The sequence below is a fragment of the Pipra filicauda genome, unplaced genomic scaffold (assembly GCF_003945595.2).
Source record: "Pipra filicauda isolate LSUMZ 115617 unplaced genomic scaffold, ASM394559v2 scaffold261_size1826302_pilon, whole genome shotgun sequence".
Lineage (NCBI taxonomy): Eukaryota > Metazoa > Chordata > Aves > Passeriformes > Pipridae > Pipra > Pipra filicauda.
The window spans coordinates 1,515,080-1,540,750 of NW_024104378.1; the positions used below are offsets into that span (position 1 = coordinate 1,515,080).

The 25,671-nt window shown below is 37.1% G+C and overlaps 1 protein-coding gene and 1 long non-coding RNA gene across 3 annotated transcripts in view; one reads left to right on the forward strand and one right to left on the reverse strand.

The window, feature by feature from the left end:
• Positions 1-217: 217 nt before the first annotated feature.
• Positions 218-4,240, reverse strand: LOC113982159. The gene is made up of 2 exons (XR_003538667.2): positions 828-4,240; positions 218-513 (listed from the first exon to the last, which is right to left on the reverse strand). It is a non-coding gene; the product is annotated as an uncharacterized LOC113982159 (long non-coding RNA).
• Positions 4,241-4,296: 56 nt separating this feature from the next.
• CEP162 (centrosomal protein 162) overlaps positions 4,297-25,671 on the forward strand; it is a 45,285-nt gene continuing 23,910 nt past the window's right edge. Inside the window, exons 1-13 of one of the 2 annotated variants that reach the window (XM_027710138.2) lie at positions 4,297-4,560; positions 5,172-5,257; positions 6,125-6,235; positions 9,807-9,945; positions 18,215-18,367; positions 18,629-18,815; positions 19,787-19,839; positions 21,503-21,615; positions 22,540-22,570; positions 22,962-23,081; positions 23,776-23,967; positions 24,129-24,210; positions 25,051-25,315. In XM_027710138.2, the coding sequence (XP_027565939.1) occupies positions 6,176-6,235; positions 9,807-9,945; positions 18,215-18,367; positions 18,629-18,815; positions 19,787-19,839; positions 21,503-21,615; positions 22,540-22,570; positions 22,962-23,081; positions 23,776-23,967; positions 24,129-24,210; positions 25,051-25,315 (1,395 nt within the window). In that variant the 5' untranslated portion in view covers positions 4,297-4,560; positions 5,172-5,257; positions 6,125-6,175. Of the gene's footprint in view, positions 4,561-5,171; positions 5,258-6,124; positions 6,236-9,090; positions 9,164-9,806; positions 9,946-15,412; positions 15,538-18,214; positions 18,368-18,628; positions 18,816-19,786; positions 19,840-21,502; positions 21,616-22,539; positions 22,571-22,961; positions 23,082-23,775; positions 23,968-24,128; positions 24,211-25,050; positions 25,316-25,671 lie in introns of those variants that run through there. The other variant, XM_039382226.1, reaches the window with a different exon arrangement.

Here is a 25,671-nt window from a genome sequence, read left to right on the forward strand (position 1 = left end):
TATCTAATCAGATTCAGAGGCCCTGCTAGAGTTGGCTCTTTCAGACTGTTCAAAGCGGTTATATTTCTTATTTCCCAGGCTTCAGAAGAACTAAAAATAACCAAGTGAAAATCTGAAATGCACAGCTAATATTCCTGCCAGTGTTAAGCAGATATGTTGTCAGAACCAATGAAAGATGTTATGGATCTGCAAAATTTGAATAAATCAAAACACTTAATTTTTCTTTGCAGAATTTTCTGAGTTTAATCTTTCCTAAGCCACCAAGAAATTTTTATAAAAATATTTACCTTAATTTTTTCTAAACCAAACATATGCAGCATGTCTTCACACAAAGAGAAAAATTTATTACAAAACTTTCTATATACAAAGGAGAATATTCATGGCAGAGGGTTTGCAGTTCAAATGACTCTGACGTGGAAGCGACCCAAGTTGTTTCTCCAGTCCTGATGAGTGGGATTTGTGATCATGTTGCCTGATGTCAAGAACCGAGAATATTCACTGGCAAAGAAGGACCTACAGTAGGCATAGGACAACATTAGTCTAGTTCAAAAATGTTACAGTTGGTCAAACCAGCTATGTTTGTATCTTTGTGCAACATTTTCCCAGGATTTGTCAAAAGTGAAAGGCTGCAAACAGGAGGGATCTTGCTCCACTAGCTGGATCACACAGTAGAGCAATGTTTTCGAACGAGTTTATGGAGAATCAGGAAATGAAAGAAAGACTAGTGTTAAATGTTAGCAAATGCAGTTCTTTTAATCTGAGTGAGAAGCAGCTTTAATTATTGACTGCAAACATTGACCCTCTTGAAGGCACCTTTAAATGCTTACCGTTGATGATAGGAAAGTTTCCTTTATGATGGTGAAGGTTTTATTCCTGCAGCCAGTAATTACAGCAACTTTGCACTCTTCCCGAGGAACTGAAAATTTGGCAGGACAGGGCACAACATTAAGGCAATTAAACATTTACACAAATAAGACATAGGGAAGATCCACTTTCAAACAGTATAAGAAACAGTGCATGTCTGTTAACTTGCCGAAAACAGGAAATGGCCAGAAATGTGACAGCCCAGCTTCCAAACTCCAAACTTTGCAGCTCCCTTCACGGGACACAAGCGGAAATAAGATTCGCGACCAATCTGGGTCTCTGGGATAATTTGAAACACAGCACAGAATTCAGTTCTCAGCCCGTGGAGAAACTGCATGATGGAAAAAACCCGTAGGGTGAGAAGCTAAGTTCAGCCTAGCTACTGTAACACAGTCAACCATAAATCCAACCCTTGGGATGCGAGGACTATGGTGATCAGTGGCAGAACAAAATAAGACCTGCAGTGAACCAAAAGCGAAAATATTAAAAACGTGCTTTCAAACTGAAATTATAGTGGGGTGAACTATTTTATAACTAATCCTAATTTAGCTACCATTTTCTCTCACACAAAATACATTCCACATGATTTTTCAATTTTCTGTGCAACTTGTAGTTAGGGAATCCTTTTTCTGATGCGTATACTGGAAAGGGTTTTTATTGCATTGTCATTTAAGGAAGTATTATCACAGTGGGTATACACAGACAATGCAGTTTTAACTTCTTAGTTCACCACTGTTTGTTTGCTTTTCATTCAGTAGAAAACTGTTAACCCTTAGAAAAACATAACCAAGAATATGGTTAAATATTTATTATCATAATCTCATATTTCACATATTTGCAAGTTCAGTACTGAAATACTATCTGATGCAAAGCTTCAGCCAAACTGAATGTGGCAGACATTTTTGTTTCTTTTTTATTTGATGTCTTTTTCCCCATTGACATTTATAGATGATACAAAACTGAAATTAGACAACGAAACAAAAGTGTGGATATATTATCCCTTTTAATTTTGCTGTTAATATTTTGAAATTACTATACTAACACATGACGCCTTATATTTTTTGCTGTTTTGGCAAGAAAAACATATGTGCTAAGTGCACACATGCCACACATTTAAATGAGAAGCTAATGACTACAGCAGTGAAATCTGGTTTCATAGAAGTCAAAAAAGGCTTCCCACACATGCCAGCAGAGCCACAATGTTACCTTATAATTTGGGGCTCTGTCCAGTAGGATCTATTTCAGAATTTGTGTCCATCCTTCTGCTTTACTAGCACTGCCGCCCAAATTGCCATGTTCCTGGCTGAACTTTGTGGTTAGCCCTGCTCTCCCCTTTTTTAAGTTCCACTGTTAAGAGCTCTTGAGAAAACTGCTCCAACTGGTTGGCATTAGAAGGAAATGAAAATCTTTTTAAGTGGCTATTGTGCATGTTATTTGAATGCACTGGATGACATTTCAACACCAGGCTATGCCTCCTCTCCACCACAGTCATCAAGAGTGGTTAGAATTTTTTTTCTTTCCCATATGGGCACTGAGGTTTCCAACAGCATTGATCCCTCTGCACATTTTTCTATACTTTGTACAAGGCTCTTTGAACATATTTCTGCAAATAGAAAAGCTTCAATGTGCAACAGTTTTTTAGCAGCTTGAAGGACCAAGCCCTTGATGTGATTATTTGATCATATATGAAGTAACTCTCATGATCAATGAATGATGTCACAGCTATCACTTTGAAGTTAATAGCAAAATTTGCATTGGCTTAAATCTGAGCAGGATCAAGGCATGAAGCATCAGACTGACATTCTTTTAATTAATTTCCATATTTCTCTTTAAATGCTCATGCCTCACTCCATGCTTTTTCATGCGACAAAAGAGTAAATGTTGGAAACTGATGTTTTCACCATCAGTAGGCTGTCACGTGTAACAAATTGTTCTAGTATATTAGTTCATGTGGGCGTCCTGTCCTTGATCAGATCCCACATTTTCTGTAGAGAGCAGCAGAAGTTGCCCACAAAGATGAAAAATAATACTTTGCAAATAGAAATACAATACTCCATCTGCAGACAATAGGTTTGATTGAAAGAAGTGCTGCAGCACCTTTAGCAAAGTAATTCCTGTAGACTTGTGTGGAAAATACAGAGCCCATATTTCTTTGCTTCTTTGAATTTAAACTATAATTTATACTAGCATAAAAAAAAATCTGGGATACATAAAGACCATATTGGAAGCACTGTCTTTATCTCTCAAGCTAACAGGAAATGAGACAGTAATAGGACTTTAACTAGTTTCTCACTTGCGATGAGTATCCAACACTTACCAAAGAAAACTTCCTTTCAAAATCTTTTTGTTCCAAGTCTGCTGAAGAGAGAATCAAAATGTGTGTGTGTGTGTGTGTGTGTGTGTGAACAATGTTCATTTGTATTCTTAAGCGAACTTGTTTTATTTTGCCATTTACTAAATGTTGGCATAAAAATTCTTAAAGCAACGTGACTCTCACAACAAACACAACTGACAGTCCCTCACTGGAGAGCACATGCAAGCACAGACTGCAATTGTTCTGTGGTTATTTGAGAGACAGTGGTCAGGGAAACAGGGGTCATTAATTTCTCTGCCTATTTTAAACATTTCCAGAGATGTGCTAAAACGTATTAAAAGCACAAGGGCCGACAACCAAGGCTGAAACATTAGGAAAGCTTTAGGAGGGGATTTCTGTGTAAAAGCGAAAAGGTTTGCTTCGAGTTTGACCTTTGCATTAGGGAAAGCGACACACTTCTAACTCTTTCCTTCTTGCTTTCCCAAAGGATCACTTGAACGACTTCTGGAGAAGCGTGTGGGGTCGAGCCGGAAGGAAACCTTGTCTGACTGTGTGAGTGTGGGGTGTTGTTACTGTGGAGGGGCTTCGGTCCCAGCTCAGGTGGTGAGAGTGCGACCACCAGAGTGGCTCCTGGATGCTTGGACAGGGAAGTTTACCCAACACAATCCCGCCGTGGCTGCTCCCGTGGCCGCTCCCGGACCCGCCGGCGCTGCTAGCCCGCCGCCCGCCAGGGGGCGCCGCTCCGCACGCCCGGCCACTTCCGCGACTCCCTCCCGTCAGGGCTCTCCCGCGGCGGGAATGGCCAGTGGAGCCCGTCCCCTGCCGTCAGGGCTCTCCCGCGGCGGGAATGGCCAGTGGAGCCCGTCCCCTCCCGTCAGGGCTCTCTCCCGCGGCGGGAATGGCCGGTGGAGCCCGTCCCCTCCCGTCAGGGCTCTCCCGCGGCGGGAATGGCCGCCAGAGCCCGTCCCCTCCCGTCAGGGCTCTCCCGCGGCGGGAATGGCCGCCAGAGCCCGTTCGCTCCTGTCACGTGCGTCCCGCGGCGGGCAGAGACGAGCCGGCAGATTTGGCGGGATCACGTGGCGCGGTCCCTGCTGGCGGGCGGGACGGTGGCCGGGAGGGTTTCCCAGGCAACCGCGCCGCCGGGGAGCGAGGCAGCCGTCGCCGACTGGGCCCGGCGCGGTCCAGGTGCGCTGCCGGGGCAGCGCCCCGCTCTGAACCGCGTCTCCCCCGTCCTCGCCGCTCCCCGGAGCGGCCCCTCGGGCCGCCGAGCCGAGCCGAGCCTTGCCCGCCCGTGTCCGAGCCCCTGCGCTGCCGTGTGCCAGCCTGCGTGTGCTCCAGGGAAAGCCGCCGGAGGATCAGGTCACGGCTGCAATGATTAAAAGGTTACATGAAATGAGTTGGGCTGTTTTAAGCTTTCCCTCATCCATGTGGTCTAGCCATGCCTCCTCAAAACTACTGCTTCCTGCGCTGCTGTGTTGTAGCATATATCCCAGCAAGTGCCGCCTTTGTTTTGTGCACAAAGCCATTTGTGAGCCTCCGAGTCTAAAGGCATGACTGAAAAGTGTATTTGTTAAGGGCAGTGTTTCTGATCTTCTGTTACGGAAGTTTTCTGACGTATTTGTTGTCCTTTTGAAAAATAAAGCTTTATAATGTTAGTTTTTATAAAATCTGTAGTTATAAGGTAGGCAGAAGTACAGATAATATCAGAAGAATCACTTTGTTTTTCTGGCAAGGCTAGGATGAAATATTCCCCACTTGCTGAATTAGTTGGCACAGCTAGTAAACTGCTAAAGCATCTTACATTTAGCGTCAAGTGTTCTTTGATGCAAAAGTATAAAAGGGTACTGGATTATGTGTGTCCTGAGAGGGAGCGTTCTTAATCTCCTTACCATGTTTTCAGAGATATTGTCCAAATGCTTACATAAGGATATCTTATTCAATTCAAAGTCTGGGCAGTCTGCTATAAAACTTTTTTTTTTTTTAACTGCCAAAGCCGAAGTGTCGGGTGGTCTATGGATGCTTAAGGAGTGAAAGCAGGAAGCAGTTGTCACAACTCGCCTGTCAAAATCAATTTACTAGGTAGGTAACAGTCCTGTGCACTGAGTGGGCTCCATATTGGGAGAAGTTTTTATTAATGGTAAAAGCATTTTTGCAAATGTTTAGCCCTTTTATGTTTACGTAGCACTTCTCAGCCTGGAAGATGCTAGGGTAGTTTAATGCTGCGATACATATGCAGTTTTGAAGGCAGCCATATGTGTTTGAGCAGTGTGATACACAAAAGCTTTGTAGCCTTTTGAGCGGGGGGCTTATTTTGTACCTGAAAAATCAACGCAGACTCTTGGGAATGGGAGGGAGGCAAGAGCCACTGGCTTTCTGTGTCACGGTAGATCAAAAAAAATCTCATTCTCTAATCTTAAAAGATTTTCATATATTTATTGATAACCAAGTCCTAAGTACAGCAGAGATGATGAAACAAAACCTACAGTGCCAGATGTGTCCAGTCTTGGAGAAAAAAAGAAAGGAATTAAAAGAAAGGAATTAAAAGCCCCTAAAATGGATGGGAAATATTACTGCAGAATATTACAAATATTCTTTTTTGATTATTGACAAAATGCTTAACTGTGGGTAGCCAAGAGTGCTGTTTTTTGAAGAAAAATATAAAGTTGCTGAAGAGGATCATATTTTATTTGTCCCTCAAAGTTTAGTTGCTGAAGCTGTTGTTTTAGAAATGAGTACTTTGTTTATAAGAAATTTTGGTAATTTAGGTATATCTGCATTGATTGTCTCATTCAGTAAAAGTTTAATATGTCTCATTCAGTTTAGATTAAGGATGGGAGGAATGATGTTTCATCCCTCAGGATTTTTTTTTCCTTATAGCTCTCTATTCAAATCACCAGGTTATATCTAATTTCAGAATGCATTCAATTTAGTTTGTTTTTATTTTAGATTTTAGTTTTTAAACTCAGTTGTGTGGAAGGTAACATCCAGTTGAAGATTATGGCTCATCGATTTTCAAAAGAAGATTTAGATGAGCAGTTTGAAGAGTTTCTGAAAGAGGTATGTTTGAGGGCAAGGTCACATCCCTTTTCTCTGTTAAAATACTGAGAAAATTTGAATCTGGAAGAATATGAAATTGGAGATTCAATGTGCTTTTATCGCATAACTTACATAGCGGTCTTATGTGTGGATCTTTGCAAGGTTTTAATTGCTAAACTTAATTCATACTATTTTGCTGTATTGAAGTCAAGAACAGTTTTGTGATTAAATAAATATTTTGTAATTACTAGGTTGTATCTTCAGAAAGATCCTTTGCTTCTTGATTTTTGCTTTGATTTTATTGCATGTGTTACTTAGTAATAGAAGCTTCAAATTGATATATAATTAAAAATGAGGTTTAAAACTCTTCCTGTGTATAGACACAAGCTATGTTTTAAAAATTTCCTTATTTTTCTATGCTATACTTACTTTCACTGAAGTCTAGTTAAAAATTCTTGTATAAAATGAAGCACGTTGTAGTGATTAGAAAATTTGAATTAGATTAATTTCCTTCCTCGTGGCACTTGATGATTTTGAGTACAGGCAAAATCATGCACGTCTGTGAGTTATGACTTAAGCTAAGACATGACCGAAATGCCCTGACTAGGTATGTTTTTTCACTGCAACTAGACCTGTAATTTCAGAACTAGCCCTCCAGTCTATCAGACAAACAGTGTTGTAACTCTAAAATATATATACCACATACATAAGGTCTTTACTAGATTTTATACCTTATATAAGCATAGCTAGTGATGGCAGAGAATATTCTTGGAGTCTGTTATATATAATGTATGCCTGAAGGTTTTCTGATGTAGAGGCTGCGCTACAATTTAATGACTACTAAAAGTTATTTAATTTGATGATGTAGCTGAGTTAACACTCCTGAATTCACTGAAAATTATTAATATTAGTAGAATTTAAAAATTAGCCTGTGCAGTTCCTTTAAAAGTTCTTTACTTACTGTTGTTATGAAGGGAGTTGCTCTGGGGAAGAGAAAAAAGGTTTATTCTTTTATTTGTTTTGAGCATCTGTCAAAAATCTGCATATGATTGCTTCTTGTATTTGTTCCTCATTTGACATGCTCTTCTTGCTCCTCAGCTATTGCCCACATTGAGAATGCTTAAGTTAGAAAAAAAAAATCACAATAGCTGTATTAACTTAGTCTAAGTGGTATTTGGCACGTTCCAGATAATGTAACTTTTAACAACTCGTATCTTCATTTCAAACTAAAACTATTTTAAACCTACAAAACGAGTCATTAAAAATGTGCATTGTTCTGTGTTTTGCCAGCTGGATACAGACTCACATAACAACAACAGTGTCTACTCTCTGTTACTTTTACACGTGCATCCTCTTTTATGTTCCTGTCTTTGCTTTCATTTTTTTTTTAATAAAAAGTGCGTGGCCTTTTAATGTGAGAAAGATGAGAAGCTGATGTGTTCCATTGTTTGAAATCTCTCTGTAGGTGATGTTTGTGTTTAGGGGATAATGGTGGGGAGAGTAATAAAAACTGTTTCTCAGTAGTTTGGGGAAGACTTAATATTGTTTAAGCAAATCTCCCAAAAGTTGATTGATTTATTTATTTACTTTTTTTCCGAAGGAAGAGAAAAAATCTGGAAGTTTCACTGTCAAGATAACTGACATGTTGAGAAAAATGCGCCAATATTTTTGTGTCAGCATTTCTTTCCCAACTGTCTGCAGTTGACAAGATGGGTGGACACAGAAAGTTTCCAGAACTTGAGACCAACCTGTGGGGGTTTCGGGTTCTTTAGTTACAATACACTAAGGCGTATGAGCATCACTGAAGTTCTGCTTGCAGAGCAGAACTAAAATCATGAACTAAAATCATGAACAGAGGATACTGTTAGTTGTAAAAGAAAGAGCAAGTGATAACAGAGCTTGCTGCAAGCACTTGTCAGTGCTTCTAGTGCAGGAGGCATTCTGACCTTCGGAGACACTGGCATTAGTACCTGTGTGGTGACTAGTGTGAGGAAGTTGTTATTTATAGGATATGCGTTAGGAACATAAAGCTGTTTTGTTCTATGTCACTGAGCCAACTTAAAGAAATTGCAATATATCCGGTTATCTAGCAGTTTCATAATTTATTAAAATTGTGTTTTATTAAAATGCAAGGCTCAGAGCACTTTTTTCTTTCTGACAAGCATTTATTTTTCTCAAATGAAACCATAAGCTCTAAAGATGTTCTTGGTCAGAGATATTAATAAGAATAGAATATACCACCTAAGGAGTTCTTCTGCTGTGCCTTTTGCAATCAGACATGTCTATCTCATATTGGCCTTATTAGCCACCAGCGTGCCTGTAACAGATGTGGATAGAGCCTTTCCCAAATCTTCGTTCATGAAGCCTAGCCATGATGATGATGATGATGGTATTATAATTTTTCTTAAATTATTGTTTTATGTAATTGTCATTTGATTTATGGATGTTCTTGTTAGGCATATATAGGTTGAAACATTAATCATATAGTAAAGGTAGGCTTTTATGGTAGTGCTTTTATGTAATAGGAATCAGGCAGTGGACTGCAGAGGCTTGTTTTAATAAAATATACCCTTATGTTTTACATATTAAGTACCCACAATCCTGTTGCCTCTAGCATTCTGTTTATAGTATCACATTTTCTTATTTGTGACTATTAAGAAAGTGAAGCTTTTGAAATTTTACCATATGATACATTTGATTTGTGAATTTGTTGTTTCTTACTGTTTACGGCTTTTGCTAACTATTCACTGTGTTCTTTAAGACACTGTAGGACAATTGGTTTCAGCAGTTATAGCTAAAAATTTAGATAAAAAATATTCCACTCCCCTTAACCCCAGTTTACTGCTCAAGCTTAATGAGTGTATTTCCTCGTTCAGTGTCTGGACATATAATTGTGATGCTGAGCCTGCTGTAGGCCACAAAGAGCTTTAATAAAGGAAAAGAGCAGAGGTTAGTTGTGTTTTCCTTCCTGTTACTCTTCAGTAATTTAAATTCATAGGATGTTCATACTCATAGACCTTCTCTCCATTGATTTAAGCCATCAGTCAAAATCAGTGTGGATGACTAACACATAGAAAGCTTAATACACAGTTGGGTAGGAATGGCTCTGGCATTTCTGTTATATTCCATGAATACGAAGTATAAAATTAATTTCTGAAATATGATTTGCTGGGAGCTAGAATGTTTATTTTTCGAATATTAATAATATTCATGTACAAAACAAGGCAAAACAAGGCAAAACTGTTTCTGCTTTAGTTTATTATCTTCAGGGATGTAGTCAGGATTTTGGGTTTTATGTGTTGTAACTAATTGAAAAAGAGCTGATTATGCTATTCATTTGAACATATACTCTCTATTAGCTTTTAACATATTCAGACTCTGGCAGTGGGGTTATTATAATACTCAGTATTTATGCCACATGAATATAGTTATTCTTTCTTAATCAGCTTTGTCATGCATATACAGCAAAGGCAGACAGTGGGGAGTAAAGAAAGGCATCTGGACTCAAAAGTCCAGAATCGAGTGGCTGAAAAACAGTTAAACAATGTGAAAATATAAAAGCTCTCTTTAACCTTGTATGCAATTGATTCAGTCTCTTTCAGATGATTCACTTGGAAATTCAAAGAAAAAGTCCAGCATCCTTGAGACATTGGGACAGCCCAGGAAAAAAGGAAGGAAGAAAAAGAATTCAATGCCATGGTGGATATCTGAGGAAGATTTGGATGATGGTGGTAATACATAGTTTTGCGATATTTTGGCCACAGGGGGTCAGGCTAGTTCTTTCTCATACTGCATATTAGGCCTGGTTTCAGATCAAGCTGATGCCAGTCAAGTGTTTTAGAACATTACAATGCAAGTTTGTAAAGTATAAAACTCAAATAGAGTTGTATTTTTTAAAAGGGTTCATATTCAAGCTGTGAGCTGCTGTTTTTTTCTGTAGCTTTTGAATTACTGAAACTTTTAAAGAATAAGCACATTATAAATAGTAAAATAATTAGAAAACATTACTTATGAATTCTGCTAAAATATTGGTAGATATGTTTTGTAGCCAACCTGTTCTTTATACTGCCTTTTTATATATTTCTGTTTTCAAAACTATAGAGGAGAAAGACCAATTTGTATAGACTTATGCTAACTGCAACATTTGTAATAGGTTGGAAAACCATAGAAAAACTTCAACATCAGCTTGATGTATATGTCAGTATCCTCAACATTTGCCTTGCCAAGAGCCATGGCTTAAGGTGAAATGGGCTGTGGTGACATGATTGTTCAGTACTGACATGGTCATATAGTTCTTGAAGAAAATATATTATTGTTTGCAAGGTCTCTGCCTCTGTTTTTTCATTTCTCCATTGTTTTCTTCTTGGATAGTAAAGTGCATGAGTAGTGAATTTCCACAGGGTGGTTGCCTCTTGTTCTTGTAGTAACTGGGGGCTTCTTAATTTTCATGATTTATATTTCTTATAACTGGAGCTTAACAGAAAGTTACAAAAATCAGTTTTTCATATGACAGAGTTAAAATACTGTTGGTAGTCTCTAATTTTTAGCATAGCTCCGTCCTGTCGGTGTTGTCCTAGTTAGGAATCAAATCCTAGTCAGCACTTGTGCCATTTAGGCATAACCCTAATAGGTGGTGCGTGGACTTCTTATCTGTCTCTGGCCTTTTAAGATGTTGCTGTAAAACTCAGATGGATATGAGCAAGTTCTTATCAGGTAGTTATGAGCTTTTCAAAAAATGGAAGGACAGAGTGTTCTTGCTGGGCAGTGTGAGAATTAAGAGGTTAGCATGACCTCATCTGGTGATGTTAGAATTTCAGCATGTTTCCATGGTTTTTCTGAGATGCTTGAGGCAACCCAACTTTGATGCTTCTCGTGGTACAAAACACATTGGAATGGGTTCTTAAAAGGCAAGGTGATTACAAGTTTTAGAGAACAGTGCTTGTGTGGCTTAAGAAAAACTAAAAGCAGAATCAGAAGCAGCAAAGTGGTTATATCAAGTTGTTCCATGCAAATTTCACCACTTTCATTTTTTAAATTAAGAGTATCTTATCAGCTATGTAGTTTACCTAGGGGTAAAGCCATTAGAACTGAAACAAGTTTGATCTGCAGTTTATTGATGTATGGAAATATCTGGTAAGCTTTTTAAGGTCTCTCTTAAGAAAACCTCCTTTAACAGAAAAACATTCAAATGGTGAGCCTACCCAGTTTTGCCAGTATGGAATCAATTTACATGCAAAAGAAGCTAGCCTGTTCATATTCATAGTCTTGGTGAGGGGCTGGATTTTTTGGGAGGAAGTTGAAAGTAATCTGTGTAATGCTTTTTGAATCAAAGGTCCAACACGTCTTGGCAGTTGGACATAATAAAAGTGAGAATATAGGAACGTACACCAAATATGCCAGATGTGTGCACTGACTTCTTATCCAAGCACCACTTTTGCCAGCCAGATTATTAGTTTTATTTCATTTACCCCTCTGTCACCACTCAGCATAGAATTCCATGCTCGTGGGGCACATGCAGTAAACCACGTCCGAGCTAGTACTGTAATATTGCCAGGCAGAGAGGCCTTTAATTCCTACTGGAAGGCTTTCCATTTTCTATCTTGGCAAGACGAGGATAGTCTGTGGCATGAAGCGGATGTGCTGGTTGTATCATCCCAAGAGGAAAGGGCTATATTTGTCATACTGGACACTTGCAAATGGTAGCAATTGCGTAATGTGTACTATGATGAATGCCATTCTGCTAACCAGGGACTTAGTTGGAGGGCAATTAGCTTAGAGTCAAAAGAGAGACGTCTGCAGACACGAACTTGGCCACCTTTGGGATAAACTGAGTTTTCCTTGGCAGTTTTATCTGGCTATAACTGAAAATTATGAATCCCATACATAGAGGAGGATTTAGACGTGCGTACACACCACAAACTGTGCTATGATTTTAGTTCATGTAGATACATTTATGGTGTTTTAAATTGACAGGTCAGGTGACGATAAGAAATTCAGTGTGGATAGGCTTATAGAGCTGCTGATATTTTGCTCTGTGTGTCTCTCTGTTTGTCTTTTATGCTTCCAAGTACTTTATCAAATACAGTTTTGCCAGATCTGATATTCTTCAGCAGGTGTATGTTGTGTAGTGTGTTGCTCAGATGTATTAATAGTGGATGAAGGCACAGCAGTTTGCAATGTAAGTTACTGCATGGGATGACTGAGAAGATGACAATTTAGATTTGTAGTTCTTCATAAGGTTATTAAATGTCCCCTAAAGAGCAAAACAATGGTCCTATGGGAAAAAATAAAAATACTGATGTGATGGTTACAAATATGAAAATAAGCTGGATTTAATTTCTGAAAAGTGTAATGTTGGCATACTTTGAAATTTTGTGGAGATCCATGTGTATTCTCCTAGGCTTGAACCTCCGTGTTGGTTGCAGATAGGAAATTATCAAAAATTAGTATAGAATTAGTATTTTTAAAGAGTTTTAGAATTAGTATTTTCAAGGAGTTTTATCATGGTGAATCAAACTTATGTAAATGTATAAATCCCAGCTCCACCCACAGTGTGGCACTGCATTACAAATACATGCTCCATATCTATCAGTTAGTGTGTTTGGGTGTCACTGTATAGAGATATATTGTTATCCTAACAAAGTCTGTCTAATTAGCTTGTGCAGTACACCAAGCTGATAGGTTGTTTCCAGTTTGAGGTTTTAATTTTGAGTTGCTTTGGTATCTATATCATGCTTTCTTGAAAGGCAAAGAGAATAAGACTAAATATGTGCTGTACATTTATTTTTTGTCTTTTTTTTTTCCCAACGCATCTTGTGCCAGGTTTTGTAGATTAATGGTAACAGTGTAGATTACTTCTATTCATTTGGCTGAGAACTATAAAGTTCTTTTAAAACAATTCCATTTTAAGATAATTCCACTAGTTATTCTAGGCACATTTAAACTCTGTTCTTCAGCTTTAAACTGAAATGTGCAAATTATGATTCAAGACACTGTCTTCCATATTGGGCACATTAAAGACCTACCTCTAACTAATGTCCTTTCTACTTGCTTTTGTCATTTAAACGATAAAAAAGAAATTGGATAATAAGAATTCCTGTCCTGTCTTGCTTGCCTGTCTGTTCCTGCTGTTTGCCTTTTCAAGATTTTCAAACAAAATTTGTTAAAGTGAGAAAAGAGAAGAAACTGACAGAAAAGCATGCTGAAATACTGGAAAATAGTGGACAAAAGAGTCCCCATTCAGATTCCCAGTCTGGTATTTGATTAAATATGTTTTGATATATTTATTTAGTACTAACCTTGTATTACTACTGTGTTTCCTATAGAAAACCCTTAGCAAATTGTCCATTTGAGCATTGTGTTCTCACTGAAAACAAGCTGCCACTTACTTCATTTGTCATTTCCAGAAGAAACTAATAACTGCGTGAACTTTTGCTCAATTGTTGTAACATCCTATATCACTACCTATACTGATGTAGTAGGACAGTGTTGAATGTAAGCCTGGGGAAGAGAGGGGGTAACTTTGAAAGTCTAAACAAAAATCTCTCACCTCTAGTAAATACCTGCTTACTAAACTTTCTGTATTACATACTCAAGAAATATTAATATTCATTGTTTTACTTGTTTAATTTCAAAGACCACAGTCAGATAAGCATTTTACTCATTTTCTATTGATGTGGTTCTTTTTGCTCTGCTGACCAGTGTGCTGCTCTGTGCATGCTGCCCCTGCAATGGAAACAGTGATTGGTGTAAAAATGACAAACTTGAATTGTTTAATCTGTAGGATTATTTTAGTCAGCGTAACTTCAGATTCTGCCTTTCATATGAAGTCACTTCTTATGCTATCCAAAGAGAAACTCCAAAAAATAATTAAAAATTATAAGCATTGACCCATTAAATACTTTTCTCTAAAAGACACTATCAATTAACTTGTACTAGTTTAAACATGGCGTTGGTGTTAAATTCAAGCAGATCAATAATGCTTTGGAGAGCCATGGCAATGAAATATTTGGCACTTGGTCTCTAGATCATGTTGGTGAGCTAGTATATAGCCTGTAAAATATTTCCCTGTGTTAGCTTTCTAGAATGTATGTGCTGCCCTGTTTTCATAAGCCTCACTTTCATAGAATAGCTATAAAGCATCTCGGTCTGGGAGATAAACACTAAAAATTAATTTATTTCTCAAATTAGGATTAATATTTGAAATATGAGCAATGGTAAGACTTTGGTAGTTATTTCAAATTACTTTTAAATTTCAAATTACTTTTAAAAGGTATCAGATGTTTGTATTATGTACAAGGGAAGGCATGCTGTCAACACTTTGTTTCCCAGTAAATGTTTAGTCATCTTCGATGTTGGAGTTGTGTTAGTTTCTGGTCACATATCCCCATGCTCCTGTTTCTAGGTGGCAGAGGTGTGTAGCCTAATCTCCTAGACTACTCTGTCTCTTGTGCCAAGGTAAATTCAAAAGACCTGTAACTATGAGTTTTCTCTGAATTAGTTCAGTTTAGAAGCCTCTTCCACCCTGACAATTTAAACAAGGAAAAAAGACTTCATACAAATCATCTGGCCAACCTAAGGTATATAAAGGATGTAGTGAGACTATCATCTAAGTTTCATGAGAGCACAGTTTTCAGCATAGGTACTGTTATCTAAAACTTAATTCTGCTAATGTGAATGGAAGGAGCTTGATTGTATTTGCTGTTCAGCAAGTTCCCCACAAGGATTTGAGCAAACAGCATGCAGTTCTATACCTGACAATGATAAAGACAGTAGTAATTTACACTTATGTACCTATGTTTTTCCACTTTCCTTTGAGCTGATCTAGATGCTTGCTTCCAAAACCTGTTGAAGTAGTTTTACTGATTTCCTTTTCCTTCAGGTAAAATATTGAGCTCCTCGAACAGTATATTTGAATGCAAAGTATACATGGAGCAAGAAGGAATTTCTCTCTTTTAAAAATAAAAGAGAAAAGAATGTATATTCTCAGAAGTTATAAATATTAACTTTAATTTTTAGTTATAGATAGAAAAATTAGACACAATTCAATCTACAAGAAACTAAACTGTATTACTTTTTCAGAAGTGTTAATTTGAAGTCTCACATCTTATTTTTCTCTTTATTCCCTGTCCATTATGCGTAAAAATGTTTAAATGTTTATGTACACTTAGCAGTAGTTCCCTCTAAACCTTCTTCTAGTGCATCTCGCAGCAAGGCTTTGTCTAAATTCAAAATGTTGGAAAAATTTCATAAGGACAAGAAGGATCCATACTTAAACAAAGAAGAAGGAACCCTTGCTTCTGACAGTCCAGACAATTCTGAGGGTAACGAATCTACTGCATTCTATATGATATTAAAAAAATAAAATGGCTCAGTTCTGACAGTCTTGGTCAAATTGGGAAAAAAGTTACTTTTTAAGTAGATATTTGTCATTGTCTGTTTGAGTCCTTTTTATTTGTTTTTCAACTTTTCAAATGTGGTGGTTAGAAATACTTTTCTAAGTGAAACTCAGGTTCTTATTTTAATTAATTACAAGTGGCAGGACTTTAAAAAAAGAATTCTGTATATCACTAGCCTTACAAAATGTTGCATTTGAAGTAACAGGTAGGAATCTTTAGAGTTCAAGAAAACTGCTGCTTTAAGAAGTCTTTACAAAAAATAACAAATACCCTTCTCCTCAAAAAAAAAAAATCACTCTTGCTAGCCCCCCAGAAACAAGTAGAACTGTTCAAACAGCCAAAACACAGTGAAATTACTTCAAAATCCATAGAAGTTGATATTTTTTTCCAAGTTTGATAGGTTTCTCAAAGTTCAGATTGTGTAGGATGAAGGAAAACAAACAGTCTTACCTTTATTAGCAACAGTAGAGTCCCCTGTAATCTGGGGTGTGTGTCTGGGTGTTGAGAGTGGCTAAATTGCAAAGTTTAATGGCTACAAAAACAGTATTTGTTTTTCAGATTATTATGGGAGGTGCTTTTTTTAAAAAAAACTGATTTGACTCAAACACTGACTGGAAAAATACTTAAAAGTTTTTAGATAGCTTACATAAATCCAAGGAAGCCTTCAAGATCAATGTACATCTGTTCAGAAATGTCATTGAATTTGAGATTATTTAAATAAAACAACACGGGAAGATGTGGGGGGTTTTAATATTTTATTCTATTAAACATTCTAATTGGGTTTTTACTGACTTATATTCACTTCTCCTTTCTTGCAAATCTCTACATAGGAGGTCAGTCACAGTTTATCATTTGATTCTGCTAACATATTCTCATTCAAAAATCAGGTGTTTGGGGTCTGGTGAGATTATGGCTAATCTAAAGCTCTGCAAAAAACTTGTGACCCCGCTGCAAACAGACTCCTATTTGCTGCCTTGATAACTAGAATAGAGTTCCATCGGGGTAAATCGCTTTGAATTACTGCATTTGGCTACCTGAGAAATGGGCTATTTGCAGTTTTTTGCCTCTGTTCAGCACTTTGAGCTTTCCATTTTATACTTTTCAGTGTAGTAGCAATATGTATTTATTTAGGCATTTAGCAGTATGTGTTTATTTAGGCATTAACTTGTATGCATGTGGAGCATCAGATAATGTCTCTGACATTTATTTGTTGCTTGCAAGGGAAGTCAGTCAGAGCTCTGTAGTGAGGACAGAGCTGAAGTTAGATAAAGTAATGTGGATTTCTAAGATGTAGAATCTTAGACTCCCAATAAAATATGCAAGGGGACTTTGTCATTGAAATAAAGGAAATAAACCTATTCTACTTCTTAGAATAAACATGCTGAGGGCTGCCCAGTAGAGATGGAAAAGGTGTTGAGACTCTTGCTTTCCCCACATTTTCAGTACCAAAGGGAAAGAGCTCTCTCCATTGTCATGATATAGGCAAGTATGGCATTTTTTAAAAGGGACTTGTATGAACCTTTGTAGAGGACAGAGGAAGAGCCCAGAGCCAAAGCACTTGGTCAGCACGTGGAAGACTGGTTTAGTGTTATTGATGCATGTATCTCCTCCAGTCTCCTGCAGCAGGAAATGAGCTGTTGTCAATCTCTTTACCATTCCTGGTATTTTCAGTACAAGGACACAGTCTGAACATCATGTGGCCAGGCAGAACAACAAATTCTGAGTCTTTTACCAACTGAAGATTCATATTGGAAAAGACTGACTTAGATTCTGTTCCCTTCTGTGAGAACTGTTAAATAATTTCATATGTTATTTGATAAAATGCATAAGTAGCTTTTCTCCTACCCACCCTCCAACAAGAACTTATACAGAATCTAAGTATAAACATGTGTGTTTTACGGGTAAGCAGAAGGGAGTTTTTGAATTAGTAATGTCCTGCAATATCTGGCTTTTAATCTTCCTTAAGGAAGTAGATAAGGCAGTGTTGTGCCTGAGACCCAGCATAAAGTTGGTAAAGTGATGTTGAATGCTCACAAGAATGAAATTACAATAAGGAGAGCAACTGCAAGTTGTAGTTGCATAAACATGGAAGAACTGGGTGTTCATCAGTGACCTTTAAGTAAATGTGAGTACTGTTTTTTTCCTTAAAGCATTCAAGCAACGAATGAAATGTAGCTGCTAAGGCAATGGCTACAATTTTAAAAAACCTGAGGGATCTGAGGTAGTAGATCAAATAAAATTAACAGGCTTTTAACAAAGAAATGTAATTTTTGTATAGGGACCTGTGTGTGTGATTGTCTTCAGTGAGTAATGTGACAGTAAGTCAGTTTTTACAGTTTCTACATTTGCTTCATGCTGAGCTTTAGGTTTGTGTGTAGATGTGAAGGATAGGAAGACAGTATATATAGTAGCTTAATTAATTAAACAAGATTTACATATAGAATTATAGCAGTGGAAATAAGGTGAATGTGATTTGTGAGCCTGCATATCTTTGCAGTTGCAACATGACATTTAAACTGGTTCTGGAAGGTGACCGAAAGACCAAAGTGTCATACAAATAGCTTTTGGATGGTAGTCAAGAATATTGCAACTTTTTTCCTAGGAATTCTTGGAGCCAATGGAAACTTTGCCAAGATACAGAACACTTCACAGCCTATGGGAGAAAGCTATGAGAATATGCATGTGGAAAAGATGCAGCTTCAGAAAAGTAATGGGGTTGCTGTCTCCTTGAGTAGCGACAGCCTGGAAAAAAATGGTGAGAACTGAGTGCCCAACCATTTCATGAAGTTAGGTATATCTAAATAAATTACTATTAAAAGCAGTTTACCGTAATTCATTGCAAGATGGGATTCTTCACTTCCCTCAGCTGCATCTCGTGAAGTCTCCTAGTACTAGTTTGTGATTATTTGATACTGTTAATATTTTATAAGTCTGTCTGTAATTGTTGCTAACTGTTATGGCTATTCTATGTGGACATTGAGCATAGACAGAGTTTATTCTTTGTTTTGAAATTTAGATTCAGTTTTAGCTTCTGGGCCTAATCAAAGTATTATGGGAGTTGGATTGGATACTTTGGAAGAAAAGGAAGAAAAAGAGATCTTCTTTGCCAAACTTGAACAGGAAGCTTCCTCTACTATTGATTATTCAAGATTAAATAAAGAGCTGGATTCTAATGATTCTTTCATGCTAGCACCATTTGTACGGTAATGTCAAGGGACTAAAAGTTGTGGGCTGTATTAGTGGGCGTGTGTGACTTGGGTATGGCCACTGAACTTTTATGGGGACAACATCCTGTATGATTTCCATCATTTTTCTGTTTGTTTATTGAGGTTTGGCTTCTTTTTTTTTTTAAGACAAGGGCAGAAATGAGCTTAATAAATAGAAGAAAGGAGTAAGGTGGAAGCACAACTTGGTGATGAGTCAACATAGCTGCACAGTTTGTGCCTAATTTGATAGTAACAAGTCAGTTTAACATTCTTAATTGTAAGGTGCAACTAAATGAAGAGGAAACAACTGATAGCAACAAGGAAATAGATCAGGAAAGATTCTGTGTCCCTTCAGACATAATATTACAAATGAATCTAGAGGAAGGATATAAATTCACAAACTGGGTCACTCCATTTATAATCAGTTATGTGAAAATAATGTCCAAACATCTGTGAGAGAAATGGATGAAAGGGAAGTTCAGGCTGCTGTTGCTGAAAATGGTGAGCTCAAAGGCAACTTCTGATATGAAAACAGTTGAGGGGCAGAATTCTGGAGAGTTTTAGGTAAGGGAAAAACTTTAATTTTATGGGAAAAGGGGAAAGAAAGGAGAGGGTTTATTTTTTATTTATTTTGTTAACACAGAATAAGAAGGTCAGAACAGGAGGCAAACCAGATGGTAAAATATTTTTTGAGAAGCTGATGTAGATTGTTGAAGAGAATGCAGAAAGAGTGATTTTAAGAGATAGATTGAGAATTTTAACTATGGGTAGTTTTAAAATCTGAAATACTCTATTTTAATAATTGCTGACATTTTTCCACCTTTCTTACGTATGATTTGCTATGTTGGACAAATTCAGTTTTTTTATTTTATTAATAATTGTAAGAAGTATCAGTGTAGAGTTCCAAGAAAAAAAGTATATTTATTTGCTGTTCAAAATGAGAGTAGAATTTTCATTTTGTTTCTCAGAAATGAAAAAACTGAAAAAGGAGAAGAAGAACCTGCATATGAAGAGAAATCTGGTAATACAATCATTTTTCTTATCAGTAGTTTTTACATCAGCCTCTTAGGCTGCCTTTACATCATGACTGTGCAGCTGTTATTCAGACACAGGGGCTTGGGTGTTAACTTCTGCTTTTGTCCTTCTTTTTTTTTTTAAGTGGATTTTTAATCTGTTGTAACCCAAAACACAAACAAAAAAGAAAAGGAAAAAATATTTGTAAAAAACCTCTATCAATCATAAATGAAAAAAATACTCTGATGTTGAAATATGTTTTAATGTTTACTCCAGTGTCTTAACAGTCATTTGTATTTTTGTGCCATTTTCTCATGCCTGAGTTTAATCTCTGTCATCTGCAATATTACTCTTATCTTATTTTTTTTCCTCAAAATTTCCAGACTAGAGTCCTTCCATCTTGCTTATTTGCCTTTCCCTTGTCATCTCCCTTTGTTTCATGCTTCATTGATAGCATATGATAGAATGTATTTCTGTAACTTAACAGATTGTATTTTCAAATTCATACATTTAGCTGAACTTTTGAGATGTCCTGTTGTCAGGCTTGTATTTCCCAAACATATTTGTAAACCCTAATCACAGGAAGTCTCCTCTTCTTGAAAACTTGATTACTCTGTCGACAGCAAGAAATCATGATAGTTGTAGCCTTTTTCCTAACAAAACAGTTGAAATTACTTGATTGTTAAGGTTACTTTTATGAAATTGACACTTCTGATTTTTAGGAAAAAGTTGCCATGGAATACCTGGAATTACCAGTCTGTGTGCTGTGCATGGTTTGGTTTAGTCTTTGTCAAACTGGTATTTCATGAAATAGCAAGCAAAATAGTGGGTAATAGGTGTGCAGGAACAGTATAAGCACTGTGTTTGCCTTAAGTCAGTATGAGAAAGCTGTTTTCAGCTGATCAGACTTATTGTGGTCCAAAACCAAAGAGAATGCTGAAATAGTGATTCTTCGTAGAGCAGTTTTTACATACAAATTAAACTGTGTGTCAGTTGTATTGGTGACAAAACACAGAAAGGACACATTATGAACCAGTTTTTTTGCAATGCTTCCAGATTTAAGTGTTACAGATAATGCAGACACTGAAACCTGTAATCACAGGAGCTGAGTGGGAGAGATACAGTAAAAGGGAACTGAAACTTGTGGAAGGATCTAGATAACTGAAGGAAAACCTTTGGCTTGCTTCTAAAGTTCATTCCCTGACACACTTGCGTTTTTAAATAATGGTTACCCTTGAGGGTGGCTGTTTGCCCACCACAGCAGGTCAGAAGAAGCCAAATTACAGATTCTGAGCCTAAAAACTGCTGGAGTTGTCAAAGTGGATGTACAGAGTACTTCATCTACCGGGTAGGAATTGCATCATTTTACCCCTAGGTGAGAGAAAGTGATTGAGTAAAAGGGGTCAATTCAAGTACACCTTGAAGAGACAGAGGTAAACCATATCTGATTGTAAAACAAACTTCATTTGAATTTAGAGAGATTAAGTGTGACTTCCACTGTAGTTTTAGTATCACACCCAGTTCTGGATCCTTTCTGTTGCCCTTGTAAAAGGAGTAATATTAACAGTAGCTGTTCTTAGATGGGGTATTGAGGAAAAGGAAACAGCTTACTCTTGCTGCTTTATCTTCAGTGAATATTCATTCTCTTTGATGTTTATTTTACTCTTCAGGTAGCTACAGTGAAGATTTTGAAGAAACAGATGATAATCCTGCCCTTAAAGCTGAGGGAGATGAAGTGAATCAAAACATCACGTCAGAAGTTGATTTAAGTCCTCAAGAACAGGTATATCTTACCAAATGTTTCTATTACTTGCGTGAATTTTAAAAGCTCTGCAATGTATAACTGTAAATATAGTAAACCTTTATATAATATGTACTGTCTGAAAGAGTATCATTCTATTAAGGATATACTTTTTCTTGTGAGATATCACTGAAAGAGTTAAGTTCTTCATGGGGTTTCCTGCTTACTCCTTTGAATTAAGAAATGTGGATGGGATGGCGTAAATGATGAGCTCAGGTTGGAGACTCAGCCTCAGAATGGGTAGTGAATTATCTCTCTGAGCTGTTAAGGTGATGTCTATACCAGCAAGTGGTAGACAGATGAAAGTAGTTCTGTACAAAGAAGCACTTTGGGCAGAGGACCAAAAAATCCACCCTGTATGAGATTGCTGTCCACTGGCTTAATCAGGTCTTTTGATGTATAGCACATGTGGCTGAAGCACATAGGTGCATCCCTCAAGCACATTCAGATTTGGGTTTTTTACAAAAGAAGTCTATAGAGTACCATGTATTCCTCTTCACTAGGTAAACTTTTTTTTCTTTTATTTAGTTCTTTTTAAGTAAATTTATTAGAGTGCTATTTCTAATAAATGTTTGAAAAGAAAAAGTAGAATGGATGTGTAATGTACTTACTGCTACTTTCTTTTCTTTTCTCAAACTATGATAAAAGAAAACCAGGAAGGTGCAAAAATGTTCAATTTATGCAGAGTAGCATTTAATTCTTATTCACTTGTGAGAGGGTTTACAGAGTACAGGAACCTTTTGGCATCCCAAGAAGGGTTTTAGAGAAGTTCATATTCTTGGAGCATGAAGAACTGCTTAGTTCTGAGATCTAAAAACTGTTTTTAGGTTTTGAAACAACTTCTAAAGTTTGTCCATTTTTTTCCCCTGATATTCAAAAAGAGGTTTTTTTCTTTATTTTTGTTAGGAAGAAGCAAACACTGGCATGCTGGCTAAAGGTAAAATATAAACTTTGATCAGTGGGAGAAGACTAAATGCAACTTTTTGAAAGTTGCTTATCTGATTTTTACTATTTGGATATTTTTCACCTGATTTTATTGTGTTCTGTGTACTGGAAATCCGTTGGATTCAAGTAATTAAAAAATAATCTACATGTTGACACTTCAGACTGATCATCAATGTATTTTTATACTTATTATATCTAGTCAGAACTCAGACTTGCAATCAGAGTTCATCAGTTTACCATTAATGGCATTAGAATAATCTGTATAGAATTTTTTTGTATGTTTAGGACATCAAGATAAGTTTTGGTGTACTTCTAATTCCAGTGCAGACAGAGTATAAATAGGAGAATTGTGCTTTCTTTAACATTTATCTTCTTGCTCTTAGTTGTGTTACTTGATTCACAAGATTCAACAGAACTTCAGAAGGCCGTTGAAACATCAGATGTAGCTCCAGGCGAACATGATCACCCTGAAGAAGTCAGTGGAATTGAAATGAATGATGCAGGTAAGGGGTGCTTAAAAAAAAAAGGAAAAACAAGAAAAAAATCCACCACACAACAAAACTCAAACCTTAAAACCTTACTTTGTTAGAATAGGTAACTGATGTCTTCATTTGTTCTTAAGTTATTGGGGAACATGAAACCCTTTTAGCAACAAATCTTGAAAGCAGGAGGACATATTTCAGGAAAAAGTCATGTTTCTGCTAAAAAGATAGCTTTTTACACTTGATTATTGCAAAGTAGTTTTTGACATTGCAGTTTTGTATTTAAATAGCATCTCCTCTGGTTGTTCATCGTAGCTAAAATTCTTCTTTGACTGCATTGAACACAATTATTAAATACATTCTCTTATCAAACTTTGCACAACAGTGTAGGCCACTTACATCCAGAGTATGGCTCTGATGGCATCTGTTAAAATAGTTATATCACATACACTGTTAGCTTTAGCACTGATAAAATATTGATGTGAGGGAGGATGGTGGAGAGGCATGCAAACTGTAGATGGGACTATTCAGTAGGTACTGATTAACTTGGCAACTGTTTATAGTAAAATTGAGATTTTCAGGGGATTTTTTAAGTAACTGAAATAACTGTTTTCACTACGATAGACCAAGCTAGTTACTGAAACACAGGTTCCAGTGGGATGTTCCCCAAAACAGAAAGTCCAGTAGTGTCTCTTATGAGCCTGCATTTTTACAGGTACTTCCTATGGACAAACCACCAGTGACATCGAAGCGTTACACCAAGCATATCATCATGTTGATCAGTCCTTGGGAGACACTGATGAGCAGAAATTGCACAATTCTGCAATGGCAGTCTCAGAAGGCTTAGGGCAAAGCATTTCACAAAATAATGACATCTACTCAAAAAACATGTCAACTACTGATTCAGGTAAATAGCTGAAAGGAAGGCATGTATTGTACAAGCATGTAGAATGAGTGAGCTAGTAATATCTTTAACACTCCATTTATGAAACATTTTTAAGTGTTGTCCTTTTAACAAGTATTTTTCCTAAGTTTCTTTGTATTTATTTTATATTTATCACTAATTAGATTTACCTACTGTGGAAGAATTGATGAAAACAATTAAAGGACATTCATGTAATACCAGAAGTTTTGATGTGGAGCCTGAAAGGTATTTATTTCAAGAAGCATTTTAAGAATTGTAGTAACTTAAATCCACTGTTTGTGGAAAACAGCTTACTATATAACTCATCTGTCTTTTTTCCTAATTAAGTACTGAAATTTTGTTATGTCTTGCACTGTCATTATGGCATTTGTAGGGAACTGTAAAATGAATATACTGTGTTAATAGGTTTAGACCAGGAATTCCCAAACTTACTTGAGTGATACGCAGTGATGTTTGCCAGATCATTTGGAGGAGTGTTCCTTACTCTCACAGCTAGGATCTCTGCTTTCCCAGTCTTCTGCTGTTTACCCTTCTCCATACATGTATTTCAGCCCACATCCTATCCTAGCTCTCCAACCTTCATAATCTTAAGATCAAATCCTCTTATTTTGCCTACTTTTGTGATTCTTACTGACCTATACTCCATACCTCCTCCTTGTTTGCTGCAACTGTTGTGTCTAGAGCAGAAAGCACAGGCCTTGGATCTGTTAGAAATACAGGTTATACTTAGCAAATAAGTTTTGGGAGCTGCACCCAGCAGAAATTACCATTCATTGGTTTATTAGTGTTTGCATGCTTACAGGTGTTCATCTGGTAGTCGAGTTTGGTACCTCCACAAAAACAGTCACTGCTGGGAAATGGCTCTTTTTCCACAGTGTGGGAGCAAATCTGTATGACTAAATCTGCAGGATTGTTCTTAAAAGAAGCCTGGTAGCTCCTTGAAGTTCAGGCAGTCTTTACAGCTGATAACTAAAAAAAAAAAAAAAGCCCTGTTTTTTCCAGAGTGATAGAAAAGCAAATGGCAAAAGTCTTATTATATATGACTTTTATTCATTTCTCTTATAGTCCTGTGAAACTGATAGGCAGCACAGAAAATGACCTTGTCAGCCACTCACCCTTTGAAGACCCCCAGAGTGATACAGTTTGGGAGACAAACTTAGTTGAGAAGTTCAACAGAGAAAAAAGCATCTTTCTACAGACAAGTGTGAATGATGATAACTTTCAGAGGGTGACTGAGAAAGAAACTCAGACCAGTGAAGTACAGCCTGGCATGCCAAGAGAAAAGGTAGTACAAGACTCTCTGCTTTCACAAGGCAGCAAAACTAAACAAGTAAGTATTATCAGCCAGATTTTTGTTTTGTGGAAGTAAATTTTAAATGTATAGATTTTTAGACTTTGTGTCATTTGATTATGCTCTGATGTTTAGAAATGAGACACCGTTGCTCTTTTTCTTGAAACTCTTATGTTGCCATTGCTCTTGTTAGAGATAGCCAAATCCAGTGGACTTCAGGACCAGTGGGATCCTTCCTGTCCCAGCCTAACATGTGCAAGGCTGCTGCAGTGCCATGTTCCCAGCTTAAGCTAATAATGGGTCTGATCATGTGAACATTGGAGGGGCATGTATAAACACACAACAGGCTCAGAATAGGGAGCATATGTACATATATAAAGTTCAATAAGAATATA